Source organism: Nesoenas mayeri, assembly GCF_963082525.1.
Source record: "Nesoenas mayeri genome assembly, chromosome: 7".
Taxonomy (NCBI): Eukaryota; Metazoa; Chordata; class Aves; order Columbiformes; family Columbidae; genus Nesoenas; species Nesoenas mayeri.
The window spans coordinates 17479428-17504546 of record NC_137551.1 but is presented as its reverse complement, the minus strand read 5'-3'; the positions used below and the strand labels follow the sequence as shown (position 1 = coordinate 17504546).

The 25119-nt window shown below is 38.7% G+C and overlaps 1 protein-coding gene across 1 annotated transcript in view; it reads left to right on the top strand.

Moving 5' to 3' along the window:
• The window catches only part of VCL (vinculin), a 57538-nt gene extending 32775 nt beyond the window's left edge, over positions 1–24763 (top strand). The window contains exons 7-21 of the mRNA XM_080347638.1: positions 3148–3238; positions 4326–4473; positions 5069–5222; positions 6228–6403; positions 7594–7784; positions 10384–10583; positions 11082–11210; positions 12166–12315; positions 12882–12990; positions 13967–14269; positions 14845–14969; positions 15295–15480; positions 20744–20947; positions 21577–21681; positions 22291–24763. Coding sequence (XP_080203764.1) covers positions 3148–3238; positions 4326–4473; positions 5069–5222; positions 6228–6403; positions 7594–7784; positions 10384–10583; positions 11082–11210; positions 12166–12315; positions 12882–12990; positions 13967–14269; positions 14845–14969; positions 15295–15480; positions 20744–20947; positions 21577–21681; positions 22291–22437 — 2418 coding nt within the window. The 3' untranslated portion in view covers positions 22438–24763. The remainder of the gene's footprint in view (positions 1–3147; positions 3239–4325; positions 4474–5068; positions 5223–6227; positions 6404–7593; positions 7785–10383; positions 10584–11081; positions 11211–12165; positions 12316–12881; positions 12991–13966; positions 14270–14844; positions 14970–15294; positions 15481–20743; positions 20948–21576; positions 21682–22290) is intronic.
• The last annotated feature ends 356 nt before the right edge of the window (positions 24764–25119 follow it).

Genomic DNA, 25119 nt, shown 5'->3' with positions numbered 1-25119 from the left:
TTTCCCTTGAACTTTTCATTTTACAGAGGAGTTTAGCTGTCTCTTTTATGGTTTTAGTGTTTATTTTTAAATAAACGTGAAGCAATACTCAATTCAAACATCTTCCATTTCCATAGAAATGGAGGGAGTTAAAAGTTGTAGGAAGCTGAGGAGTATCCAGTATCTTGCAGGATTGAGCCCTGGCTGGTGACTAAGCCAGCTATTCTGCCAGAAGGCTGGGTTTGCCTGTTTCCTTCCAGATTGCCTTCTTTGGTAATGAAATGCAGATATTGCTGGACTGGACCATTTTATTGAGTCAGAGGTTGTGTTTTATATTCAACTAGAGATTGTGTAGTATTTATTTTGCTCCTTTTCAAAGCAGTGCCAATGCCACCCGCTCCATGAATCATCTCAAAATTCTTGGTAGTGACAGAAGTGATGCATAAAGGTATCTTGAATAAGGGCTCATTTTCTTTAGGAACTGATTTGCAAAAAGCCAACTTGCTCTTTTCCCTTCAGACAATGTTGCCCTGGTTGTTTAACTTGATTAACTTGTTTATCTCTTCTGAAAAGATAAAGCGCTGCTTTTGTTAGTGACATTCCTTTTGTCAACAGGGAAACTGGGGGGAGATTGGTTTTTTCCTGATAAAACTACTCTATATGAAACTTTTTTTGCAGGATAGTCGTAGGACTTTTTATTTTCTTGCTTTCAACTGATATTCTGATGGCAAACCCCAAAGAGTAAAATTTGAAACATATTATAGTTAGCTGTTTAGGAGGGAACAAGGCAGTTAAACAGCTCCAGAAATGAGGAGTATCAAGACACTTTCAAGCAGTAAGACCTAGAGCAAGTTGTGTTGTTTTGTTTAAATTGAATAGTTCTGCTTTTGTTTTCCTGCTTAATAGCCTGAACTGGTGACAAAGTCCAGACATTTCAGGATTGCTGCACCTTTGTGTCTTGTCAGGTATCTGACACCCGGCACAACTGTAGCAGAAAAAAGCACAGTACCAACAAACCATCTTAGGGATGTGTTCTCGTTTCCTACTCATTACAGTGAAAACTCCTTATTGGGCTAAAACTGCAAGGGATTCCCTGCTGTGACAGTTTGAGCTGTGAAGTGAGAAATCTGTGCTTTAAGAGCAGTTATTCTGGAACACTACACTAGGATTCCACCAGGTTTTTTAAATAGGAAAAGGGAACAATGTTTTGTGAACATGAGTACGGAGCTACACAGGATAGGACAATTAAACTGTAGAGCAATGCAGTTATAGAGCCTTCATATGATAGGACAGATGGATCTTGTTATTGCTTAGGTAGTGCTAGCAATTACAAAATCATGGGTGTAAAAGCTAAAATACCTGTAACTTTTTGTCACCCCATATAAGACTTTAGGCTCAGAGGCTTTTATAGAGTTTGGCTGAAACAGCAACTCTGCAGGGAGCTGAGACAATGCAAAAGCCTGTGTTAGTAAAAAGGGAGGAGTGTTAGTAAAAAGGGAGGGGCAAAGATGGTTTTCCCAACACTCTGCTTTCCTCAGCCATCCCACACCTATCATCTCATCAAAACACTAAACATCTGTTGCCTTTTAAAAAATTCAGTTAGCTTTTTGTTTCAAGTTATTTCTGAGTAGCCAGGCCTGCAGTAGACCACGCATTCCAAATGAAAGCACCTTCAGCCCATATATAAAACAGAAAACTGTAACATGTACATTCATTCACAGTTGGTAATGTTTTTATCTAGATTTGAATATTTAAGTAATTATTTTCTTGTCATATATTAAATGCACAGTTCTCAAGCTATAGAGAAGATGAATTTCAAAGCTGGATATCCTACCCTTTTGAAGTTTTTTCATCAGGTCCTGACCTAAGCTCCTAGACAGTTTCTGGATGTGAGAACCAACATTCCAAGTGAATATGATTCTGCTTTTGGTGTTCTCTCTCAGGCTGTGATTCCAGAGCCCTTAAAAATGTCCAGGAGAGTGTTGCATGACCTTTTGGAAAGCTGGTTGCTGAATTGTATTATAGCACCTTATGAACAACGGACAGACCAACATGCCTGAATAAAACTTGCTTAAGTGCTAAAATGTTTACAGTGATGTATCTTTAAGACTAAGCACCCAGAATGAACAACTCCAGAAAAATGGGGCAGTTCTTAAGTGTTGTCAGGATATCACACGCTGTTCTAGATACTGATTGCTCATGCTAGTAGGCTCCTGTTCACAAGAGTTGGCCATTGACAGTCCAATTCTGTTAAGTGTGGAAGCCAGGCTTCTTTTTGTCATCTATATCATGAGATGTTAGGTGCATTTCAAATTATTTCCATGACATGTGTGGTAGAAGGCTATTTTGGCTTTTTCCCAACTTTCTACTTAAGGTACTTCTTACTCTTTTCACTGTCTCTCCATTTGCATAGGATAGAAAACTTGTGGCCTCTAGTGGAGAGATGACACATGAACAATTAACAGAGTCTGCAGAGAAATGAGAACTAGATGGTTTTATCTCCTCTAGTCAAAGAGGTGTTGATAATAGCAGCATAAAAGTCAAATAAGCAACTTCTCTGATGCTTCTGGCGGAGAATTTCGGAGCTTAAAACAACCACGTGTGAATAGATGTATTTGTCTCCAAAGACATTCAACTCCATATCTGAGAATTCCAGGAATTAGCTGGCAGTTTGTTTTTGTGGAAATAGCAGCAGTTTGACTTTAAGCAACAGAGCAGGTGAAAAATGCAGAAGTGAAACCTCTTACACAGAAGTACATAGTAGAATTTAGTGGGCCATTTTTATTTTTGGAAAGTTTAATCTCATTGTTTCAACTTCTCTACATGCCCTGATGTACATGAAGGAAAAAATGGAACTAACGCCAACATGTGTGCTTCTTAGAGCTCTGACTTGAGAAATTAAACCACTGGTAAATAAAGAAATAGAAAAATCACTAAAATTGCATGCATATTTTCTGCATTTTGAGTGAAATGAAAATGTCTGTCTTAATTGGAAAGAAATGATTATGACCTGCTAGTTTGAAAATGGGTTTGGAGCTGCTTATATGGGCCTGTTTCTGTAAGTAGACTGTGCTTCCTAGAACTTCTGTCTGCTTTGCCTGTGTTGACTATTTGTGCTTTGACTTTTTTTTTTTTGATAATCATTTTGATGGTTTCTCTTTTGTAAAGGACACTGAAGCCATGAAAAGAGCTTTAGCCTTAATAGATTCAAAGATGAACCAGGCAAAAGGTTGGCTGAGGGATCCAAATGCACCTCCAGGTAATAGTAAAAAAAATAACACTAGTAGAAACAAAAACCCATAAATGGCATTGATCAGTATTTGACTGCAGTAGTTGCTAATACTTAAAATCCCCCCCATTCTGTATTTATTTCTGTGTAACTTTAGACTTGTAGAACAGTAATTCTTGGCATGCAATTTTTAATATGGAAATCTACCATAAATACCGTAGCTACACTCACCTTTACTTATATAAAGTTTTTGCCTTTGTATGCATCTTTAAAGCAAATAAAACTAAATAGAGGCCTGTTCCATTTAGACTTTGAAATATTTCTTCTGAAATTGAAGCCAAAATAAAAGTTGTAGAAGTTGGAAGTGAATTGTTATTTGTGAAGCTGCTGGTTTTTCTATTTCTGACCTTATTCCTTTTGCCACAGTCAATTCCAGAAACCTCAAAGTTATTTTCAAAGCCTTCTGTCATTGACACTGGCAATTAATGAAAAAAAACCTATTTAAAATTTAGTAGCTAAGGTCAAATGCAAATATAATTGTAGAACTTACTGCAAATCAGATTTTACTGGTTGTGTTTCTTTGAACTAACCTCATAAAATGTTTGTCATCTGAGTATTCCTTATGGTAGGACTTTTGAGCCAATTTCATTATTGTAATTTCATGGAGGAACCAGTACTTCATGGGTACTGGCACTTCCATTATCCATAATGCTGGAGGGAGTGGGATCAGGGTGGGTTGCAAGTAAAAGCAATGGTGTTCTTCCATCTTCTTTAGCCTGAATCAAGGCACATTTGCCTCTGGCTGAAGGCTACATGAACCTTGCCACGTTATTCTTTCCCTTCTTAGCCTGAATTACAGATTCTATAAATGAAGTATTTATAGAAATTAAACTATGATAACAGAATGATTAAGTGACTTTAAATACATGGTGCGCATTAACGCTAAGCTATATTGTTTCAGAAATACTGTCCCAGTATAATTATCACATTTGGTGTATATCTTATAGTTTTTTATAAATGTATTTTCGTGGCTGAACCTAATGCAATTAATGTGGTGGGGCATGGTGAGACTAGCGGTTTACTTGTACATGTTTTATTAACTAACTCTGCATCTTAGGAGATGCTGGTGAGCAAGCAATAAGACAGATCCTCGATGAAGCTGGAAAAGCAGGAGAACTATGTGCAGGCAAAGAACGCAGAGAGATTCTGGGAACATGCAAAACGCTGGGCCAGATAACTGATCAGCTGTCTGACCTCCGAGCTAGGTAAATCTATTGCTTTCAATGGACAGTTTTCCAGTACTATTACAACAGTTTTTCTGAACTTGCGGTGGTCACTACCTTACCTGTAGGAGAGCAGGCCAATAGCTGTATTTTGCCCTTTTTACTTCAGTTTCTTCTGATAAGAAAAACGTTTTATTGCACAAAATCTTAAATATATAACATGATGAGCAAAATTGCTCCAGTAGATAATTTGGAATGTCTTTAATGTCAAACACATAACCTTCCTCCTAATTAAGCAGAAATGAAGTTTTCAACTCCAGTGTTGTCTGTTCTCCAAATAGGATATATACGTCTGAGTGTAAGATACATGGTTACTCTAGTTTTCAGGTGTTTATTTGGGTGTTAGACCACAAGCAGTAGAAGTCGTTTTAGTCACTGATAAATTCTACTGAACTTCATGTACATTTATGGCATAGAGTTTTATTTAACCAGACCCCTTTATCAGTTTTCTGAATAATTGCTGTATCTCTTGGAATAATTGCTGGGAATGCTCATAATCAGATTTTGTTGGCTCTTAATTAGAAAAGAGCTTTGTTCAGTCTTGAGCTGACTCTGATCCTCTTCTGTTCTTGGGCAGAGGACAGGGTGCTACCCCCATGGCCATGCAGAAGGCGCAGCAGGTGTCACAGGGTCTGGATTTGCTCACTGCAAAAGTGGAGAATGCAGCCCGCAAATTGGAGGCCATGACAAACTCTAAGCAGGCAATTGCTAAGAAGATTGATGCTGCTCAGGTACTACTAATGTTTTCATAAATACTTCAGAACATGATTACATTACTGCTGTTAGAGCTGTTACATTAAACTATTGCAGTTGTTTCCAAACACAATACAGTTACTGGTTAGGAAGAACATGTAGTAGCTACTTGCTTTTATATAGAAAAATCCAAAATTCAGTAATTTACAGGGTGCTGTGAATTCTGCTACAGCTTAGGACCTTTTTTTTTTTGGTAGTTTTGCTAGCATTGCTAAAAATGTCAAGGTTGTGAAATTAAAATGAGGAGGAACCTTAAATTTGGACATGAACTGGTCTTTCTGAAGAAAAGAGTAGAAGAGTTTCAGACTGCACAGATTTACCTGTAGGTAAAACCAGAGCCCTTTCCTTGGGTTCGGCTTTGGGAGTGGAGTTCAGGATTTACAACTTTCATGTTCATGACAAAACTAAAACAATGTTATTGAACTGCTTTTTCCTTTTAGTCAATCTTATGTTTTTGTAACCATTAAAATCTGCCTCAGTGGTCAGCCTGTTACCTGGTGATGATGATGGTCATCAAATAATGAACCTTCTATATATACCTTAATTGAATGTGTGTATATGTATATAATTTTATATATATACACATGAGTATTATCTACATATCCAATGAAATTTTAAAGAAACTCATTAGTAAGAGCTCTGTAAAGAATGTCACATGGTGCACAAGAGCGTATCTGTTTTCATTTTTCTTTAGAAAGCCAGATCATGAGTCTTTAAAGTTGCTACTTAAATTTTACTTCTGAAAATACTGCTGGCAAATATTGGGGAGGGAGAGAATGTAAGATATTTGGGCAGACTTTGTCTAGTTTGACATCTTTTTCAAAACAGAAAATGTGCTAGACAGTAGTAGTCTTCATGGTATCTAATACATGTTTTCTGTTAAATCAAGTTTTGAAAGCTGTATTGATTTATATTTTTATTTAAAAGCCTCTGTAGAAATAATACTGTTTACCTTCACTCATACATAACTTCTTTCTGTTAAGAACTGGCTTGCGGATCCTAATGGGGGCGGTGAAGGAGAAGAACATATTCGGGGAATTATGGCTGAAGCAAGGAAAGTTGCCGAATTATGTGAGGAGCCTAAAGAAAGAGATGATATCCTTCGCTCTTTGGGGGAAATCTCTGCTTTGACAGCTAAGCTATCAGATCTGCGGCGACAGTACGTATTACTTCTATCACTATTTGTTTGAATGACTTCTCTTTGCACTTCAAAATGCTGAGCGAAATCAGAATATTGCGGATTATTTGGGAAATATATTTTCCTCCCAGAAGTGGCAATGGACATCTTACACTTCTGAGTTTCTATCCTGCATCTGGTAAAAACCAAATGCGAAGAATTGTTCCATTCCTCGGTGGGGATGAGAAGCTAACTTTTTAACACCATTAAAAAAAAAATCTAATTTATAAAATATGGTATCCTTTTTAATGCTTCAGCCTAATGATTTCTGTTCCACAGCCCAACTTCCATTTCCTTTCTCCAAAGGAAAAAATTAGTAACTAGAGTTGTATTATCTAGAAAACATTTTCTTTCTACTGCCTATGGAATATTTGACAGGCAAACCGAAGCTTGAAGTGAGCTCCTTTGTACTGTCAAAGCACTTCAGAGGAATGACATAATGTGAAATTAAGTTTGTTTATACAGGCAAATGTCATTATTGTTTTTTACTAAACAGTTTACTAAATGGCAGGGTGGTATATCTGGCATTTCAGTCAGTGTCAGTGTTCTAATCTGTAACTGCAAACTATATAGAAGATAAGCCTTTCAGAAAACCATGTTAATTTGGGTTCAGTGCTCAGCTGCAAATGATATGTCTATATCAGCTTTGCGAAAAGGATACTTGAGAATGGAAGAGGAGAGAAAGTTATTGTATAGTGATCTTCATCTGTGGCCAGTTGCAATATGGAGATAAATATTTTTCTTCATTAGTTAGACACTTTAATCATTTTTTTTTTCTTGAGAAGCAGCTGCTGCAGGTCTTAATGTGCTACCTCTTTTCAAGTTTATATATAGCCTTGGATCTGCTGCTTACTGTTCTGCTTGTAATCTATGTGGCATTATTGCAGTTGCTCATAAGACAGCCATGAGTCTGGGAAATGAAAGTCGTACATCAGTATTATCAATGACAGTGTCGTGCCTTCCCCCGCCTCAGTGCTGCGTTGAACAAATGTGATATCCAGGTGCCACAGTAGAGGAGTATGAGGTGTGGATTTATGGGTGACAAATCTGCACTATTTGCTCTGAGGCTCAAGTATCCAGTTTAACCTTATTTAAAACGAAGTGCCTTTCTGATGAATTTGGGACTAGCTGTAAATGATCTTTGTATGATTATACTTTTTTTCAATCCTCAGTGGAAAAGGCGACTCTCCTGAGGCCCGTACATTGGCTAAGCAAATAGCTACAGCGCTTCAGAATTTACAGTCTAAAACAAACAGGGCTGTAGCAAATACAAGGCCAGTTAAAGCAGCTGTCCATTTGGAGGGCAAGATCGAGCAAGCCCAGAGGTGGATAGACAATCCTACAGTTGCTGATCGGGGAGTAGGTAAGTGTTTCTGTATGCTCTTCCCCCCGCAGTTTTATGGTTTAACATGTAATTGTTATGACTGAAACTACTGCTCCTGGGATGCTGAGGATGCACAGAATTGCTTCACTGATGTGGAATTTGTGACTGGAGGTTTATAGCCAAATCCTGGCTGCGATATTACAGAGTTGAGCTGGCCCATGATTCTTTGTCTTCTGGAAAGAGCAACTTTGGCAAAGAATAGGAGAATGTGTGCTGTAGAACACACTTTAGACTGCTCCTTGCTCTTATTATCATGCAAATATAGTATCTCAAATTTGAATTTATACATACCTACTTCAGCAAATTTAGTAATTAGGTCTGTCAGAGAAGAGAAAAACATTAATAAACTTGACCTAAAAATAAAACATCTTGTATGGTTTCTGGGTTATCTGAGGGGAAAGCTACTTAATCAAAGAGAAAGCTGAACAGAGAATCCAAGCATGCTGTCAGTGGGCATACCGTTATGGTTCAGGAGCTGCTCTACTCAGAGCTTATTGTAAACCGTTTCTGAAATTTCTTGTTTAGCTTTTTCTGATGCTGTTGCAAGTAGGGTGGATGAGGCTTGAAAACTGGATTCAGTAGAATTTTCCATAGCAGTTAAGTCTGAGCAGTGCAACTGATAATGACAAGTGGAAATGTGCCTTATAAGTAGTATAACAGCAGACCTCTAATACCTCTTTTTCACACTTTCCATGTCTGTCAAGATAACTCCTATTGTGTGAATAACCAATGACAGATCCTTGAATTAAAGATTTAGTGATGTTAATAGCTTTGACACTTGTGAAGTGCAAATGTATATGCAATATTTTAAGCAGAGTAGTGGAGTTCGGTGTTTTTGACACTTTTTGATGAGCAAACTGCATGTTGAATGAGATATTTTTGCAGTGGCTGAAAACCATCCTAATTTCGATGTTTCTCTTGAATATAGTAACCTGAGAGGTTACTAATTTTAAAAATTTTTAATCCAAAAGAAACAAAGGGAACTAAAATCCTACTTGAAGTCTGTCAGTGCCTTGTTAATCCTGAGACTTGCATACCTACTGAAAGCTTGCTGAAGGAACTGAAGTTTCTCAGCACTGCATATATAGTACAGAATTTAATCAACTGCTGTAGTAATACAGACAATAGAAAATTATGTAGAGATGGAAGATGTTCCATGTCCCATAACATTGATGTTTCCAGTTTAATGAAGAAAAATTCTAGTTGTAACATGATGTTGTTGTTCAATATTTTCATTTAAATGTCTTTCACTTGCACTAGCCCTTGGTAGATTGCCTATGGGAAAGGTATATTAAGAACATAAATCAGATATGGGCTCTCTTCAGTCTGGACAGTGCTTCTGGTAAAACTTGGTATGGTATTTTCAGTGCTATGATAATGTATTATTACTCTGCAATAGTAACAACCGTGTCACGAGTAACTCGTGTTTGTAGTTGTCCTAGGATAGTGCTTCAGCACAAACTGAATTTTGAAGTAACAAGGAAAAACATGTATTTTATTTTATAAACATGTGAACCACTTCAGTGGTGTTAGCTTCTACAAATATTTACATGCAATCATATTTTGAATTATTTTAGCCAAGCAATGGCTAAAGTAGTTGTAATTTGCAGATACAAACTAGGCAAGATGTATTGAAATACCAAACTGGAGTGCAAATTGTTCTTGCTCGGCTGCAGTTAACTTACGCAAAACAACAAGTAAAAAATACCTTGGCACAGTCCAGCAGGATCAAGCTTAATTACACTAATAAGCTTTCAAAAATGATGATGGCAGTGCTGAGTGATTCTTGGATAGTCAGGTCCTATGACAACTTCTTTCTAAGTAGTTTTGAGCTTGATCATGAACTTGGATCACTTGTGTGTTAGCTCTGGCTTTAAAACTTCTTCAGTAGGTCTTCAAGGGACTTAAAATACAATTACATATTTTAAAAGAAGAATACTGTTGTATTGAGGAGCATGTTCTTGTGAAAGAACAGGAAGCTTCTGTAAATAAATGAAATAAATCGTCCACACTAAAAATACATTTTTTTTACAGAAAAAATTTCAACACAGTGTGGAGGCCGTGTAAGGATTTCTTCCCCCTCCCCATCCTGGACACTTGATACTTCTTACCCATCATTTCTGGAATCCTGGGGAGAGGGTGTTCTGCTTTTTTTGGCTTTGTTTTCTACTTGACTTTTCTCCCCCCCTTCCTTCTCATCTTCTAATGACTTCTAATAATGTGAAGATGAATTGCAGTACTTGGAATTTGCAGGTTCTTTCTACTGGAATCAACAGATGATTTCTGTAGGAATATCTGACAGCTTGTAATGTTTAACTTCTGTCAGGCCACCCTAGTTATAAAGGATGCATCTCTAGCCAGAGTTGCTGCAATAAGCAAAAAGAAACTGAGGTGAATTCCTCTATGGGTTTGAACTGCAATTGCTTAATGATAAACTGCAGAAGATCCTTTCCACTGCCCAGAAAGGTGTTCTTGAAAACCCAAGAATTCTGAAATGTCACTTGATAGGTCATCTGTTTTTATGTTTTCAATTTTTCTTCCACTATATGTTAATGCAATGTGACTTCTTCCCCTGTAGGCCAGGCAGCAATTCGGGGTCTGGTCGCAGAAGGCCGTCGTTTAGCCAATGTCATGATGGGACCTTATCGTCAGGACTTGCTTGCCAAATGTGACCGTGTGGACCAGCTGGCTGCTCAGCTGGCTGACCTGGCAGCGAGAGGGGAGGGAGAGTCTCCTCAGGCCAGGGCAATTGCTGCTCAGCTCCAGGACTCACTGAAGGTAAAAATCTGCTCTTGTGCAGTGAGATGCAAGGTATGCTGAAGTATTTGCACTTCTCTGATAAAGTGCTTGTGTGTGGAAGGTATCAATAAAAGCAAAAAGTGCAGCAAAATAAATCCTGTTCGTTTAGCTGAGAAGCTTAAAGCAAACTTTCTAGAAAGTTCTTGATACCATGCCATAGGGATTAATTCCAAATGAACAATTTAGAAGTAAAAACAAAGTCTCATTTTAAAATAGTATGCTAGCGTTGCAAATTTGAGGGGCAAGGTCTCAGATTGTACTATTCATAACTTCTGATGGTCCTTCAAGGAGTGGTATGTAAGCTTCTGACATTTCAAATTATGTAAAAAGTGATTAATTTATCATGCTTTAAGATAATTTTATCTTAATGGCTGCCATGGTAATGGGCTGGTTTTTTTAAGAAGAGGTTTTATGGCTTTGCATCCCTACAAACTTAATATTCCTGTATTGTGTGCTAATAATTTTTCTTCTTTTAAGGATCTTAAAACACGGATGCAAGAGGCAATGACCCAAGAGGTTTCTGATATTTTTAGTGACACCACAACTCCTATTAAATTGCTAGCAGTAGCAGCCACTGCTCCTTCTGATGCTCCCAATAGAGAAGAGGCAAGTATACCCAGGTGGTCTTTTGCCTATGTGATGCTTCAGTTATTTTTAATTTTACCTGAACTGGCATTTTGAAAAATGAATCAGTGTTTTTTTTCTCAGGTTTGTGATACATGCTTATTCATTCTGACAGCATAATGACTGTCGTGTAAATTTCTCTGGACTGTTTAAGATTGCAAATTTTGCTGCATGTGCCTGGAAACTGTATTGTCCTGACTTTGGTAAATGGCCAAAATTACTCCCTGTGATGTTTGTACCATGTTGCCTTCAGCATGCTAAAAATTATTGTGCAAAAATCACTGGTACACTAGTTAGTGGATTGTGTATCTCAACATTATATAACCTGATTAAAATAGTCCAAATTCATGCCAAGCTTGATCAACAGATTTAACCTGTTCTCTTGCTGTATGTTTACTGGCTGCATGCGGAGCCTGGTTTATCTGGTTTATCTGTTTGCCTGGTTTATCTGAACGTGATCAAAATGATTCCCCAGGCCTTGGGGAATTCAGCTTTATGACAGGATAGATTTTTTTTTTTTTGTCTAAGTATTCTGTACCTTGGATAACTAACTAGGTGTAAAACTCCATATTTATCTTCCAGATATAGTTACTTGTGGATTATGGGTTGGAAGATTGATGTCTAGGAGCTAAAATAGTCTTAAAACAGTATTTGTTACAGCAATAGTCATCAGGAACTACTGTACTTAATACCTCAAAGTGGTAAACTGTGGCAGTATCCTTGTAGCCCACATGAGTTAGTAAAGAAGAAAGTCCAATAATGTAAAGATTAAAAAAACATGAAGCTTCAAAGCTTTTGTGTCCTGTTGCATCCTCTCAGGAGATGCATTAAGTGTGAATGTTATGAAGGCGTCTCTGCTGTTTGATGCTTTGAAGAAATTATGTATTATTTAGGGAAGTTAGACTTTTTTAATGTGTTTTTCTCTTCTGACAACTAGGTGTTTGAGGAAAGAGCAGCAAACTTTGAAAACCATGCTGCTAGACTGGGAGCTACAGCAGAAAAAGCAGCTGCGGTTGGAACTGCAAATAAAACTACTGTGGAGGGCATCCAAGCAACAGTGAAGTCAGCAAGGGAACTTACCCCACAGGTTTGCTGCCTGAGTCTCTGGGGGCTGTGAAAGGGCTGGGGATTACTGCTGTGGAATTTTCTTTATGCCTCTGCTATCAGAGAAAGATGTTAATACCAGCAAGGAATGTAGTGCTGACACTTAAAAGGGGAATGGCAAATATTTGTGTATATGATACCAAGTAGAACGAACTGATTAAATGACCTGTCTTACTCTTCAACTTTTGGACAAAAGCGTTAGTGACTTACCCTTGAAACAAAATTACTTTGAGGCTTACTGAAATATGTAAGTGGAAAAAATGCTCTTTAATGGATGTACTACAGTGCTTTCAAGAAGTGTTTGTAAATGATAAACACTTTTTGATATATAAGCATGTAACTGAAGTTCCAGAAAAAAGTATATGTGTTAACAAATTCCAGAAGCATTGTAAAGCTTCAAGTAGCTTGATGTTGAACTAGAATTCATGAGGTAGAATTCCAAATGAGCAGCTACACATCCTGCCCTGAAAAACAAATGTATTTCCAGGAATATGTATGATGTCTCTATATACTGATACTTCCATAATTGAAAATGTTTTCCATTGGCAGGTAGTATCAGCTGCTCGTATCCTCCTGAGAAATCCTGGAAATCAAGCTGCTTATGAACATTTTGAGACAATGAAAAACCAATGGATTGATAACGTAGAAAAAATGACAGGTAAAGTAGGAATTCTCGTTAAAGACTATACTTGTGGCTAGCTAGCTGGTATAGAATTTTTCCCCTTTTTGTTTGGATTGATGAAATATGTAAGAGTAGTGACTCATTAAAAATAAGAGAAGTGGGAATGTGCTTTCTGATGCTAGAAGTAGGTATATGTTATAGCATAAGTAAAATACTTTGCTTCATAGGTTTTAATTTTGAGCTGCAGGAGAGCAAATTTGGCTTTAGTTCTTCTGTAGGAAAACCAGAATACCAGTAGTTTTTATTGTGATTGTTATTCTAGCAATGAATTGCTGTAGCAACTTCAGGTTTGGGTTTTTTTTTTTTCACATAATCTTGGCATATTAAATGAGGGCACATAATTAAGTGGGGGCAAGAAAACATGTTTAAAATGATATAACAGCTTGATGAAAGCAGTAATTAGAACAAAAGCTACTGACCTGATGAATCTGAGGCAATTAAATGTTTCAGTCTTTCCAAACTGCGGATACTTTGCACTGGTCTGCCGATCTCCTGACTGTGTACTACCTCCTCCTTCATCCCCATAGTTAAACTGTGGGTGCTTGAAATCTTACTGCCTTGTCACTATATATTATTCTGAAGTAAAAGTACAGCCAGAGGGATATTTCCTTTTGAATGAATGGGGGAGGTACAAAAAGTACTGAATATGCTTGAAGAAATCTGGTGGGAGGAAATCTGCTGCTTATACTGCGCTAGCCAGTTCTTGATTCAGGCAACATTCCACGGTAGCTGGATAAGAGCTTGGGATGCCATTAGTGGGAGGAAGCCTGACCATGGTTACTGTGATAGAGGTACCACATAATCAGAAGTAAAACTGCAGTAATACATTTGCTCTGATTTCTGTGCTCCCCAGTTTGGAAATACTTTTCTGGTTTTGAACCATCTCTGGTACACCAAACATTCCTTTTCACAGATGAAACTAGAATACTAATGCGTTTAACTTTTATTGTAGGGCTGGTGGATGAAGCCATTGATACTAAATCTCTGTTGGATGCATCAGAAGAGGCTATTAAGAAAGATCTTGATAAATGTAAAGTTGCAATGGCCAATATGCAACCTCAGATGCTGGTAGCTGGTGCCACCAGCATTGCTAGACGAGCAAACCGCATCCTACTAGTAGCAAAACGGGAGGTTGAAAATTCAGAAGACCCTAAATTCCGTGAGGCTGTTAAAGCAGCCTCTGATGAGCTGAGCAAAACCATATCACCAATGGTAATGGACGCTAAGGCTGTGGCAGGAAACATTTCTGATCCTGGTAAGGATTCAGTCAGCTTATTTCAAATATAATCTTGACTGGCTGAAGATGATGTGAAGTAGTGCTTATTTGCTCTTGTACAGCTGTGTAGCCCCCTTCATGCAAGTGTTGTGTACATTTAAATGCCAGAATGGTAAATCAAGGTCACACCACTAAATGCTAAATCCTGCTCTTCTAAAATACAATCAAAGACCCTTGGGATATTCAAGGGAAAAGGATTCAGCATTCTGCTTTATTTAATGGTTTCATAATTTATAGAAGACGTATTTGTCACTAGTTATCAGTAGTACTACTTTATATGAGAAAATATAACCTAATTTCTTTTATTTTGAAAGTTGTTCTGGGCTCTACTTTGACTATTTGTAGTGACTATTATTCAACTCAGGCTTTATTTTATGCATGTTGCATATGATAGTAAATCCAATGTAAACATTTTAGTTGTTTTTAAACATTTTTTTTTTTACATATATATGTGTACTTGGTGCACAGTATGTTACAGAAGTGGTTTTTGGCATAGTGTTGCAGTTCTAAATATTACAGAATGCTGTTAAACTGGTAATGGAATTTTTGTTCAGGTTTGCAGAAGAGTTTCTTGGATTCTGGATACAGAATTCTGGGAGCTGTGGCCAAAGTTAGAGAGGCCTTCCAGCCTCAGGAACCGGACTTTCCCCCTCCTCCTCCTGACCTTGAGCAGCTTCATGTAAGTGCAGCATAGTTTGTAATGCAATACACAGTTGTCACAGACAATGTGTGGATTGCGCACTAAAATTACTTGAGTATATTTTTATTCCTTAGAAAGAAAATGCACTGTCTAGCCAGCCATGCATACAAGCACTTTTAAGTCTAAAAAATACCAGTGCAGCTTTCAAAATAAGAGATTAAAATGTGCTTTTTCTTCTAACATGGAGCACTTGAAAAATGGGAAAAAGGCACAAGCTTATGCAGTTATGTCTTGCCATGACACCATCCTTCACCCGATCTGTATACTACTTCATTGCACTGAAAAAGGTTTTCCCCTTTCTTAGCTGACTGATGAGCTTGCTCCTCCAAAACCACCGCTTCCCGAAGGTGAGGTTCCCCCGCCCAGACCTCCACCGCCTGAAGAAAAGGATGAAGAGTTCCCCGAGCAGAAAGCAGGAGAAGCTATAAATCAGCCAATGATGATGGCTGCTAGGCAGTTGCATGATGAAGCCCGGAAATGGTCTAGCAAGGTAAGAAGTTGTTTTATACGTCTTGTGCTAAAAGGGAAAAAAAAAGAGATTTTTAGGATCAGCGTATTTGGTCCAAGTTGCCTCAATGAGAGAATAATCTTTTATAGACCAAATAGTAAAAACGCTACGGTAGGAGGAATTAGGAACCCTTTCAAGTTTGGACTGAACTACAGTCAACCGTTTGAATACTCAGAATTGCTGGAATGCTTTATTAACATACATCTGTGAACACAAGTGTGACTTGTATGCTAAGCTGTTTGTGAGCCTTGATGCTACTATTGCCTAGAGAACCACTAATACTTATGCCTTTTCCAGGCTGACAAGCTGATTGCTTTATTTGACTTTGCAAAGTCTGTATGGATGTTGCAGACACCAGCTGCAGGGATTATGAGCTGCTTTGTCTTAATTATGGAAGGAGCTGCAAGTTACTTTGCAGTTAATCCAGTGCATTTATGATTGGAAAAGTGACCATATATAGATGGCCTGGTCTCATTCTTTTTCTGTACCATTTCAGTGCTATGATGAAGCAGTGTGAACTCCTCAGTCTTATAACTGCCAATGTAACTTTTTTGCCTACCCGCCCCCCGAGAATTACATTTTTCCTCTGGCAGTAACTGAGTAAACTTCTGAGATTTCGGCTTCTGCAGGTATAAATTGAAGATCCGAATTTGGCTTTTAAAATCTGCACTTTTTTTCTCCACCAAAGTAAATGGTCACTGAGAAGATAAACTTGAACAGCTTACAGAATCAATTTCAGTGCTTTGTGCTTAGGGGATACCTGCTTTGGAAGTACAGATAACATCCTAAAGTCATCTTGCAAATCTGTTTGAGTTTCTCTTCCATAAAATGAAAAAGCTCTATTTTCCCCCCATACTTCTGGACATAACCAATACAATTTTACATTGTGAAAGAGATAGTACTGGCATGTAGCAGTCATCTCAGAAGGTAGTTATGAGGCAAAAAAACCCCTTAATTTCAACTTCCTACAAGTGTTTTGATGTTTGAATCCCCAAATGAGCAACTTATCAATACACAGTAGGTAATAAAATGCTTTTACTATATAGGTACTAAATTACATTCTAAATTAAATAGTGCAACTGTTAAAATATTTGTTTATCAAAGTCAAGCAGCAGACCTTAAACCTCCTTGCTGATTATGAAAGAGCTTTAAGCTTACTGCATTTAGATTATCAAACACTATTTTCATTGCTGTTTCTGGAGTTTGAGACCAGCAAACCAGTAAGTTAGCCTAGCATTTGTTCTTCTAATTATTTTTAGCGGTCTGTTTTAGCAATAGAGTACAGTTATTCTGCCAGTATGTTTTGGGGGAAGAAGTTTTTTAAAACCACTTTTGTAGCCTCTGAAGTCACCTGTTGGGTGGAAGAGGGATTGGTGGACAGTGCTAGTGAGGAATATGGTTTAGAGATGGAAAGACAAGTACAACGTCTTACTCATATTAATATGAGTAAGTCATGGTAGACTGTGGGTCAGCTCTCTTCTGCTTTTTTGCCCAGTTACGTTGATCTACTGGTACTTTACCATGTGTTATGCTTATAGGAGAGATGGCAAGTACTTAGTCTCTAAAAACTTTTGGTAATATTCTTCATTCTCCTAAGATTTAAAATAATTTTGGTTTTTCTCTTTACAAAAACTCTTCTTCAGTGAGTGGATTCTGGCCTTTTATGTACTCCATTTTTCTCATGGAGCACAAACCAAACATGCTATTGCTTTAGCTTTCCTGGATTTCCCCCCTCATTTGAATAAATCAGAGAATGAGGGATATTTGGGAACTTTTCATTAGATTAAGACTTAAATAGATGTTGTTTATGAAGATGAGTTGATTTGGCGTTATATAAAAGTTACAACTTCTTTCTAAAACTTGTGTATTTTTGTTGGTGTAGATGTTTTTCTATAAAAGGCCCCATCTAAGCAGAACAGTTGGAAATGTATAGTTTTTGGTAAGGGTAGTTTGGCTTTTATCATGCTTGGCTTTAGTCAAAGAAATAGCTGGTAAACTTACAGAATATTTTTGTATTGAAATGCTGCTGTATCATAAGTGCCTGTATTGTTGTACCAGTTACCTCTTCCTTGTGATCTGCCCTAACACAATATATTTGCTTGAATCCTCTTTTTTTTTTTAAGGTAGTGGATACAACATGTTGTGGCAAAACAGCATCATATTTCATAATCCTCTTATTCTACTAATTCTTTTTCAGTGTTTTTTTTTTTTAAGAACTGTAGTGTTCTCAGCATTCATAACATTCAGTACCGCCTCTTTTCATTACCTGGTTTTGTTCTTTTTCATGTTATCTGTGGTACGTCAATACTCACTTCTACAGTGTCCTTTACCCCACCTTTTTTTACCCTCTACAGCAAGCAGTGTCAATGGTATTTCTGTGAACCTGCTGCTCTCTCTTTCCACCACATACATATGAACGGGCTTCCATACAAAGCTTTCTTCCTGCACAAATACCACGGTCATCAGCTGCTGTACCTGCTTCTATGCAGTCAAAATGGCTTTCATCTAAACAGAAAATCCATTCATTTCACTGTTGTCTTGCCAGAAAAATGTTGTTCTGCAAGTCAGTCTCTGTAGAAGCTGTATATGCTCTGATGAAAAATGTTTCTGCATCTTTGAGTTGTAACTTCTTAATATTTTGGGTAACTTTGGTTCACAGGTGAAATGTTTGTTTCCTTCTGCTAATCATGTATTCCTTCCCCTGCTCCCTCTGACCTGATCCTAGAGTTGTCTTGTCCAGATCCTGAGAGACCAAGAGGATGTGGTCACTAAAGCAGCTCAGTTCATGCTCTTTTACCAAGTTCTGCTTCTCGTACTAACTGTCCCGTTTCTCCACCCTTGCTGCCACCTGCAAAGCCTGATGTGACTGTGATTAATGAAGCGGCTGAGTCTGTAGATATAGATGATGAGGATGATGCAGATGTTGAATTCACTCTCCCCTCTGACACTGAAGATGATTACGAGCCTGAGCTGCTGTTAATGCCAACCAATCAGCCTGTTAACCAGCCCATTCTGGCTGCTGCTCAGTCTCTACATCGGGAAGCAACCAAGTGGTCTAGTAAGGTACTCCTGAGTCTCCCCGGGGACTGATCCGCGTGCATCCAGCCATTTGGAACGCTGACACATTTGCATCACTCTTGATCCCTGCTGGGCCCCACCATTCTGAATGAATAAGTGTGTCTGCACTTCATTTTAAGGACTGAGAGTGGCTTCACAAGTTTGCTAGATATGTTTGTCAGTGCTGGATTGAAGCTTGATTTGGGTCACTTATTAATATGTAAAGGTTTCCTCTGCCTTTGCATCTGCCTGTTCTTTGTTATGGCAGTTTCCAAACTGTAGTAGGGGTTGTCTTCCCTCCACCCGTTCTTTTTTCTGTTCATTTGGGCTACCTGGGAAGCCATCATTAATGGTTTCTTAATGACTTCCAGATACAGCAGAGCATACAGCATTTAAGAAGTCATTTAACGTGTGTATTGTGCTTTGCCCCCATTGCTGCCATCAGAACACCTTCCAAGGAGGAATGGCTTTGTGTGGCAGAGTTTATCCAAGAGGACTGACTGTGGCTGGCTTGCACTTGGCCGTATTGCAAATGCTGAGCTTGAGAGAATTCTTTGAGGAAGCTGCACTGAATGCTGTTAGCTGCTGAGTTGAGATTGTGCTTACATGAAACAGTGGAAATCTAACCTGAGGGTCAGACATTCACAAGTAGCCTGTCTCTTCTGTCTAAACACAAATGTTTGCAAGACTGGTCACTTTTTATAGCATGCTGCAAAAATCAAGGTTGGTGTCCCATAACAAACAAAGGCTAGGGGGGTGTGTGTATGTATATGTGTGTGTATATATATTTACATAGATAGATACACTACATTATTTTAATAAAAAGGGCTTTAAAAATGTTCTTGTCCTTTTCAGATTCTGATGCTTGGATAACTTGTTAGAGAGCTTCGTAAATGACACTGGTCCTAATTTCTTGATCCTCCTACGTGAAAACATGGAAAAGCTTTGTGTTATGTCATTTGCATCCTAACGGGTTATACTAGCAAACTGTTTAGCTATTAGGTCACGGTAACAAGTAGTTAAGCTTTTTGTGTCACCTGTATCTGTAAAGTATCTTGGGATATCTTCTTGAATTTGCTGGTAGTGAGTCATGGAAGTTTGTGCACAGGGATTGAGATCACATGTGCTGAGTTTGGTTCTGCTGTGTACTCTTTGCTCCAAACTTCATTGGTCATTAATTGTGGAATTATACTGAGGAAAGACTGTGCTAATACTTAAACTCACTCTGCTAATACGTCATCCGCACAAGAGGAATGCTTCATGGCATCAGTAGTTCACTTCTAACAACTTTCTACAAAGGTGAATCTAAATATACTAACAGACTACTAACAACCAATCATCTAGGTCTGCTTTTTCTTGCACTAGGTTTCTCTCGGGAACAGTGTCTAAGAAATGGTTTTGCTTGGTCATACTTAATTCGCATGTTTCAAATATTTCTCAGAAGTATTTCTGTGACTGTAATTTTGATGGACTTAATAAAAGAAATATGGATTTTAATGTAAGAAATATCACTAGATTATCTTTTGAACTATCAAGTTCTTATCTGTTGGAAGCTTCATCTTTAAGGGACAGATTTTGTCAAAAAGGAAGATTTGTTTTCAAGGAATAACTTTTTTTTTTTAAAAAAGGTAATAGTTGCATCTCATTTCCACGTTACCAGTGACAAAAGTTTTATGTCACACATTCTCTTTCGTTTATCCTTTAGCAGCATAGCTGATGCTTTAACAACTTCAGATGCCACTGAAAATTTTATGCTCATCTGTTACGACTACACCATTTAACTTAATCAGTGCTATTTGGTTTAACAAGCTATTTAGCACACTTTTTTAAATTTAAAAAAGGCCTTTTTTTGGGGAAATCTGGAATTTCAAATGCTAATAACATATTTTATCTTAACCTAGCCAGCAGAGCAGTAACTCTCATTCCATGGACAAACTAACATATTTCTTTACCACTTCTTTTCCAGTTTTGAAGTAAACTTTTTTCCTGAGTGTTAGGAAGAAAAATGTCAGAAACATACAATTAGTACAGATCTTCCCTGTTCCTTGAAGAAACCTCTTCTGTGTTCACAAATGGTTCTTCCATCCTTCTTAAAAGGGTTGCTACCAAAATGTAGACTGCTGTTCAGTCGTGGCTTCTGTGAAGCTTCTGTCCTGGCACGAACACTAACTCATGTTGTTCTCTTCAGGGTAATGACATCATTGCTGCTGCTAAACGAATGGCGCTGCTAATGGCGGAGATGTCGCGCCTGGTGAGAGGAGGCAGTGGAAACAAGCGTGCCCTTATTCAGTGTGCAAAGGATATTGCTAAGGCATCAGATGAAGTCACTCGGTTAGCCAAAGAGGTGGCAAAGCAGTGCACTGACAAGCGCATCAGAACAAACCTCTTGCAGGTAATGACTTCATTTGTAAATTACTCAAATACTTTGGTTTTTTTTCTCTGTTCCTCTCTTAGTGTGAGTACAAGAGTTGTGGCAGTAAATCATGTGCATCTTCCCTTGGCTTGTAAAGCTTTGTCAAGTTCTAGGTCTCCTTTTAGATCCTATGGTCATATACATTGTGTAAAGTCTGGCTTTGTTTACAGGTGAGTGGAAGGTGGAAGTGTCCAAAGTGGTTTTAAAAAATGCTGTGCTGTGAACACAGTCCTGCCCTAAGCCTGCTTTGTTTTGTTTCATCTACTCATTCCTTTGTGTTGAAGAAGAGTAGTGGAAATATAACACTGCTAGTTTTTTAGTCTCAGCCAAATATACATCATGGCATTCCTAACTGAGCAGGCCCTTGAGGAATATGCAGAGGAAAGGAAAAATTTTGGCTCCATCCCAAGAATTCCCAAAGCAAGTAAAATAAGATTTAGGTATCCTACCAGTATTTGTTATAAAGTGGTGATGGTTATAAGATTCTTTCTATGCTTATTCCTTATGTAATAGTAAAACAAAATCTAATAACTTACCTGAAAATATAACAGATAATGGATTTGTTCTGTTTACAATGTGAAGTGTTTTATTCAATCTCTGTTCCTCAGGTCTGTGAGCGAATCCCAACCATCAGCACACAACTCAAAATTCTTTCCACTGTCAAAGCCACCATGCTGGGCAGAACTAATATCAGCGATGAAGAGTCGGAACAGGTAAGAGGTGTAAAAATTGCTGGTAGCGTGGCACTGTTGAGCAGTTTTATGGGGAAAAGCACACAAGGTGCAGTGTGGCTGTGTTCAGGGCGCACCTCAGCGGTTCTGTGGCACAGGGGCAGCCGGGCACTGGTTCCCGGCTCAGGAGCTGCAGCGAGGAGCGCCAGCGCTCCGCTTCCCACGCTCTGCCCCGGCTGGGAGCTCCGCCCCGAGCGGCGCGGGCCGCGGGCAGCGCCCTCTGGCGGCGCGCCGGGAGCGTTGTCCCGCAGCCCCGGGGCCGGGCCGGCAGCGCGGGTGCCGGGGTCCCCAGGGCTGCGTTCCTGTGGGAGCCCCGCGGCTCGGGCTGCCCAGAGTGACTCTGCTGGGAGACACGCGGCCGCCATCCACATCCTGCACAAATATACAGTGGGAGATGGCAGAGGCTTGCTGGGAGCCAGCATAACGCTCGTTTCCACTGGCGGGCTGTTTCATTTACTTTGCCATCGTTTAAGTTAGCCATCGCCTGCCTTAATGCTTGCGCTGGGACTCCTCATGCACAGTGGGCTTCCATGCTACTCTCCTGAATGTGGTATGTACTAATACATTGGAAATGTTTCATTTTCTTGACAGGCAACTGAGATGTTGGTTCATAATGCCCAGAATCTCATGCAGTCTGTGAAGGAAACTGTGAGAGAAGCTGAAGCAGCATCCATTAAAATAAGAACAGATGCTGGATTCACCCTTCGCTGGGTCAGAAAGACCCCATGGTATCAGTAAACATTTTCCATGTTAAGTATTCTGTAACAAAAAATGCCTTTTTTTTTGAAACAGAAGAGATATATCAACAGCAAAATGTGCAGTTTACATGAGTTGAAGATGAGCGTATGCTAATGCCCCATTCTAAGGGCATGAATTATAAAACACTGCATTTCAAATGTCTTCAGAACACATTTGGTATCAAACACCTCAAAATTGCTTCCAACAGTTGATAGTTCTTATATATTTTTTCTTTTGAAGATTCTCTTCATGAATTCTGTACTCCCAGAAGCACATTTCATTTTATGCACTGTATGTTCCAGTAGTTTCCATGTCATGATATAAAACATGGACCTCACTTTAAGCTAGTGTTGAAAGTCTAGGACACTATGGATTACTTGGCAGTTTTTTAGGGACAATCATTGATGTAGAGACATTCAACTTTTCAACAGGAGTTTAGCTGGCTGTTCTTAAACCATGCAGAAATGATGGAAGGTCTGGGGTTTTTAATTAAAATCAGGGGGCAACAGAACTGTTGTAAATTGAAGATTAAAATGCCATGTCCAAAATTCTTTTTCTTTTTGCCTGGCAATAGTACTGCAACAAAAACTGGAGCTGTCTTTGAGAGCCTGTAGGTGGGATTCCAGAACTTGCGTACTGTACTGAAATGCTTTGCAGTGGATGTTAGGGGCGCACTGCCGACAGCTTGAGCCTCAGCAGCTGGAGACCTTCAGTCATGGAACTCTTTCCTTGCTCAACTCAGTAACGTATTGAGCTGAGAAATCCTGGTTCTCTTCAGCTGGCTGCATGTCCAGGACCAGAAAATGCCACATGCTGGCTCTTTCCTTTTGAAAACCAGATGAGCACATGCAATTATTCTTTTTTTTTTTTTTCCTTTTCTTGCCCTCTAGTGTCATTCCAGCCACTCAAGGTGGAAATTAAAAGATAAAGATATCGAATTTTAAAAGACCTCATGTCTCACTGCCCTTCTTTCCAACAATGCCTAAGCTTTTTGAATCCTTTTTCATAGTCTGGCTACCAGCAAATGGTGCTTCCTAATGCTGAATTAATTAGGATATTTTTACTGGTTTTGACATTTTGAGTTTGGAGGCTCAAAATCTTTTTTTTCAAGTTCTAATACTGAATTGAACCCACTGTATCTTTTAAAAAACAAACAAAACAAACAACAAAGTCGCAACAATAACCCACAAAATCCCCCCCACTCTGTTACCAAAATAGTCTTGGGATACTTTTATCCTTCCATAGTTGAACATGTACACATTCATTTAATTACTCCATAGTATTTTTTGGCATAAAGGAGAATGATTGTTTTAGAACGAGTCTCTGCTCACGGGCAAGGAACACTTGCACACTTCTGCCCGGATCAGCACTGACCTCAAGATGCCCTCCTAACTTGCTGAGAATTGTTGCACAATTAAGCCACCTTTAGTATAAGTGCCCTTGTGGAAAAACTGCTCAGTCTTAACAGCTCAAAGAGACACACAGCGTGGTCAGCTGCCCCTGACCTGTCGCGGTCAGCTGCCCTTGACCTGTCTGCAACAGTTACTCCGCAGCTGGACTTTCTCCCCTCCACCCTCCTGCCCTTCATTGCACTGTTATCTAAAAAGGGAAGTTAAACCGATTGTACATCTGCCTCAAACTGACCTTGGCAAGAGCAAGCACGCCTTCGTCTTTCATTCACTCCTGCTGTCTGGGTATTGCAAAATACGTGGTACTTAAGATCTTTCCGTAGTGCTCTCTTCCTGCAATTTACCTGCAACAGGAAGAGGAAGGAAGGGGTGCCAGAGCCTTAACCTGAATGTCTTGCATTTGATTGGTTTATACCAGATTTTTAACATAATTGTATTGTAGTAATTTCTATTTAATAGTAAATAACACTGAATAGGTAGGGGTTATTTCTAAGGGATTTTCCAAATAGTCTTCCTGTATTACTTTTCAGTGCTCCTCACATTTCCTCTCCCCCACTCCCCTTCAGGCTTCTCTGTGAGGTGTTGTTTTGTTGTTTTTTAGCATCACTGTTTAGTTGCTTGACTGATATTAATGCAATATTACTAATGCCTTTAATACATAATTGTTTATGCCAAAGATCACTTTTTGTTCATTGAGGAATGTTTGCAGGGAAGTTATGAATCATGGTTGCCTTCGATATTCTTCCAGAATGTTTGCTATAAGTTCTCGAACTGTTTTGTAGAAACTGAGATACTTGTCCACCTTATGCAATTACTGCTTTTTTGAACACTATCGGTCTATAGACCGAAAATGCAGTGAAAATTTGAAAAAGACCATGAATGTCACTTAAAAATGTTTTACCACTATAAAACTTTGTTTATAAGCCAAAATGTATTGTATAGTCTAATGTTTTCAGCCTTTCTTTGGTTCTGTGAAAACAATAAAAATGCATTTGTACAAATGTCAGCTTGTGATTATTAATGATAACGGAGCAGCGGATAACACTGCGACAAGAAGAGCAAAAAGCTAAAGCAGCAGAAATACTTAAGTGAAAGAACAGTCGTTTTTACATATTCTGAACATGAAAAAAGAGCAAAGTTCCTCTAACAGGAGAAGATTAAAGCAAGTTTTTTCTGTCTTTTGTGCCCATAAATCTAGTCATTAAAGAACTTACTGGAAGCTGTGGTCCAGTGGGGGAAAACCGGGAGCTTTTCCAGAGACCTGATGGTCATC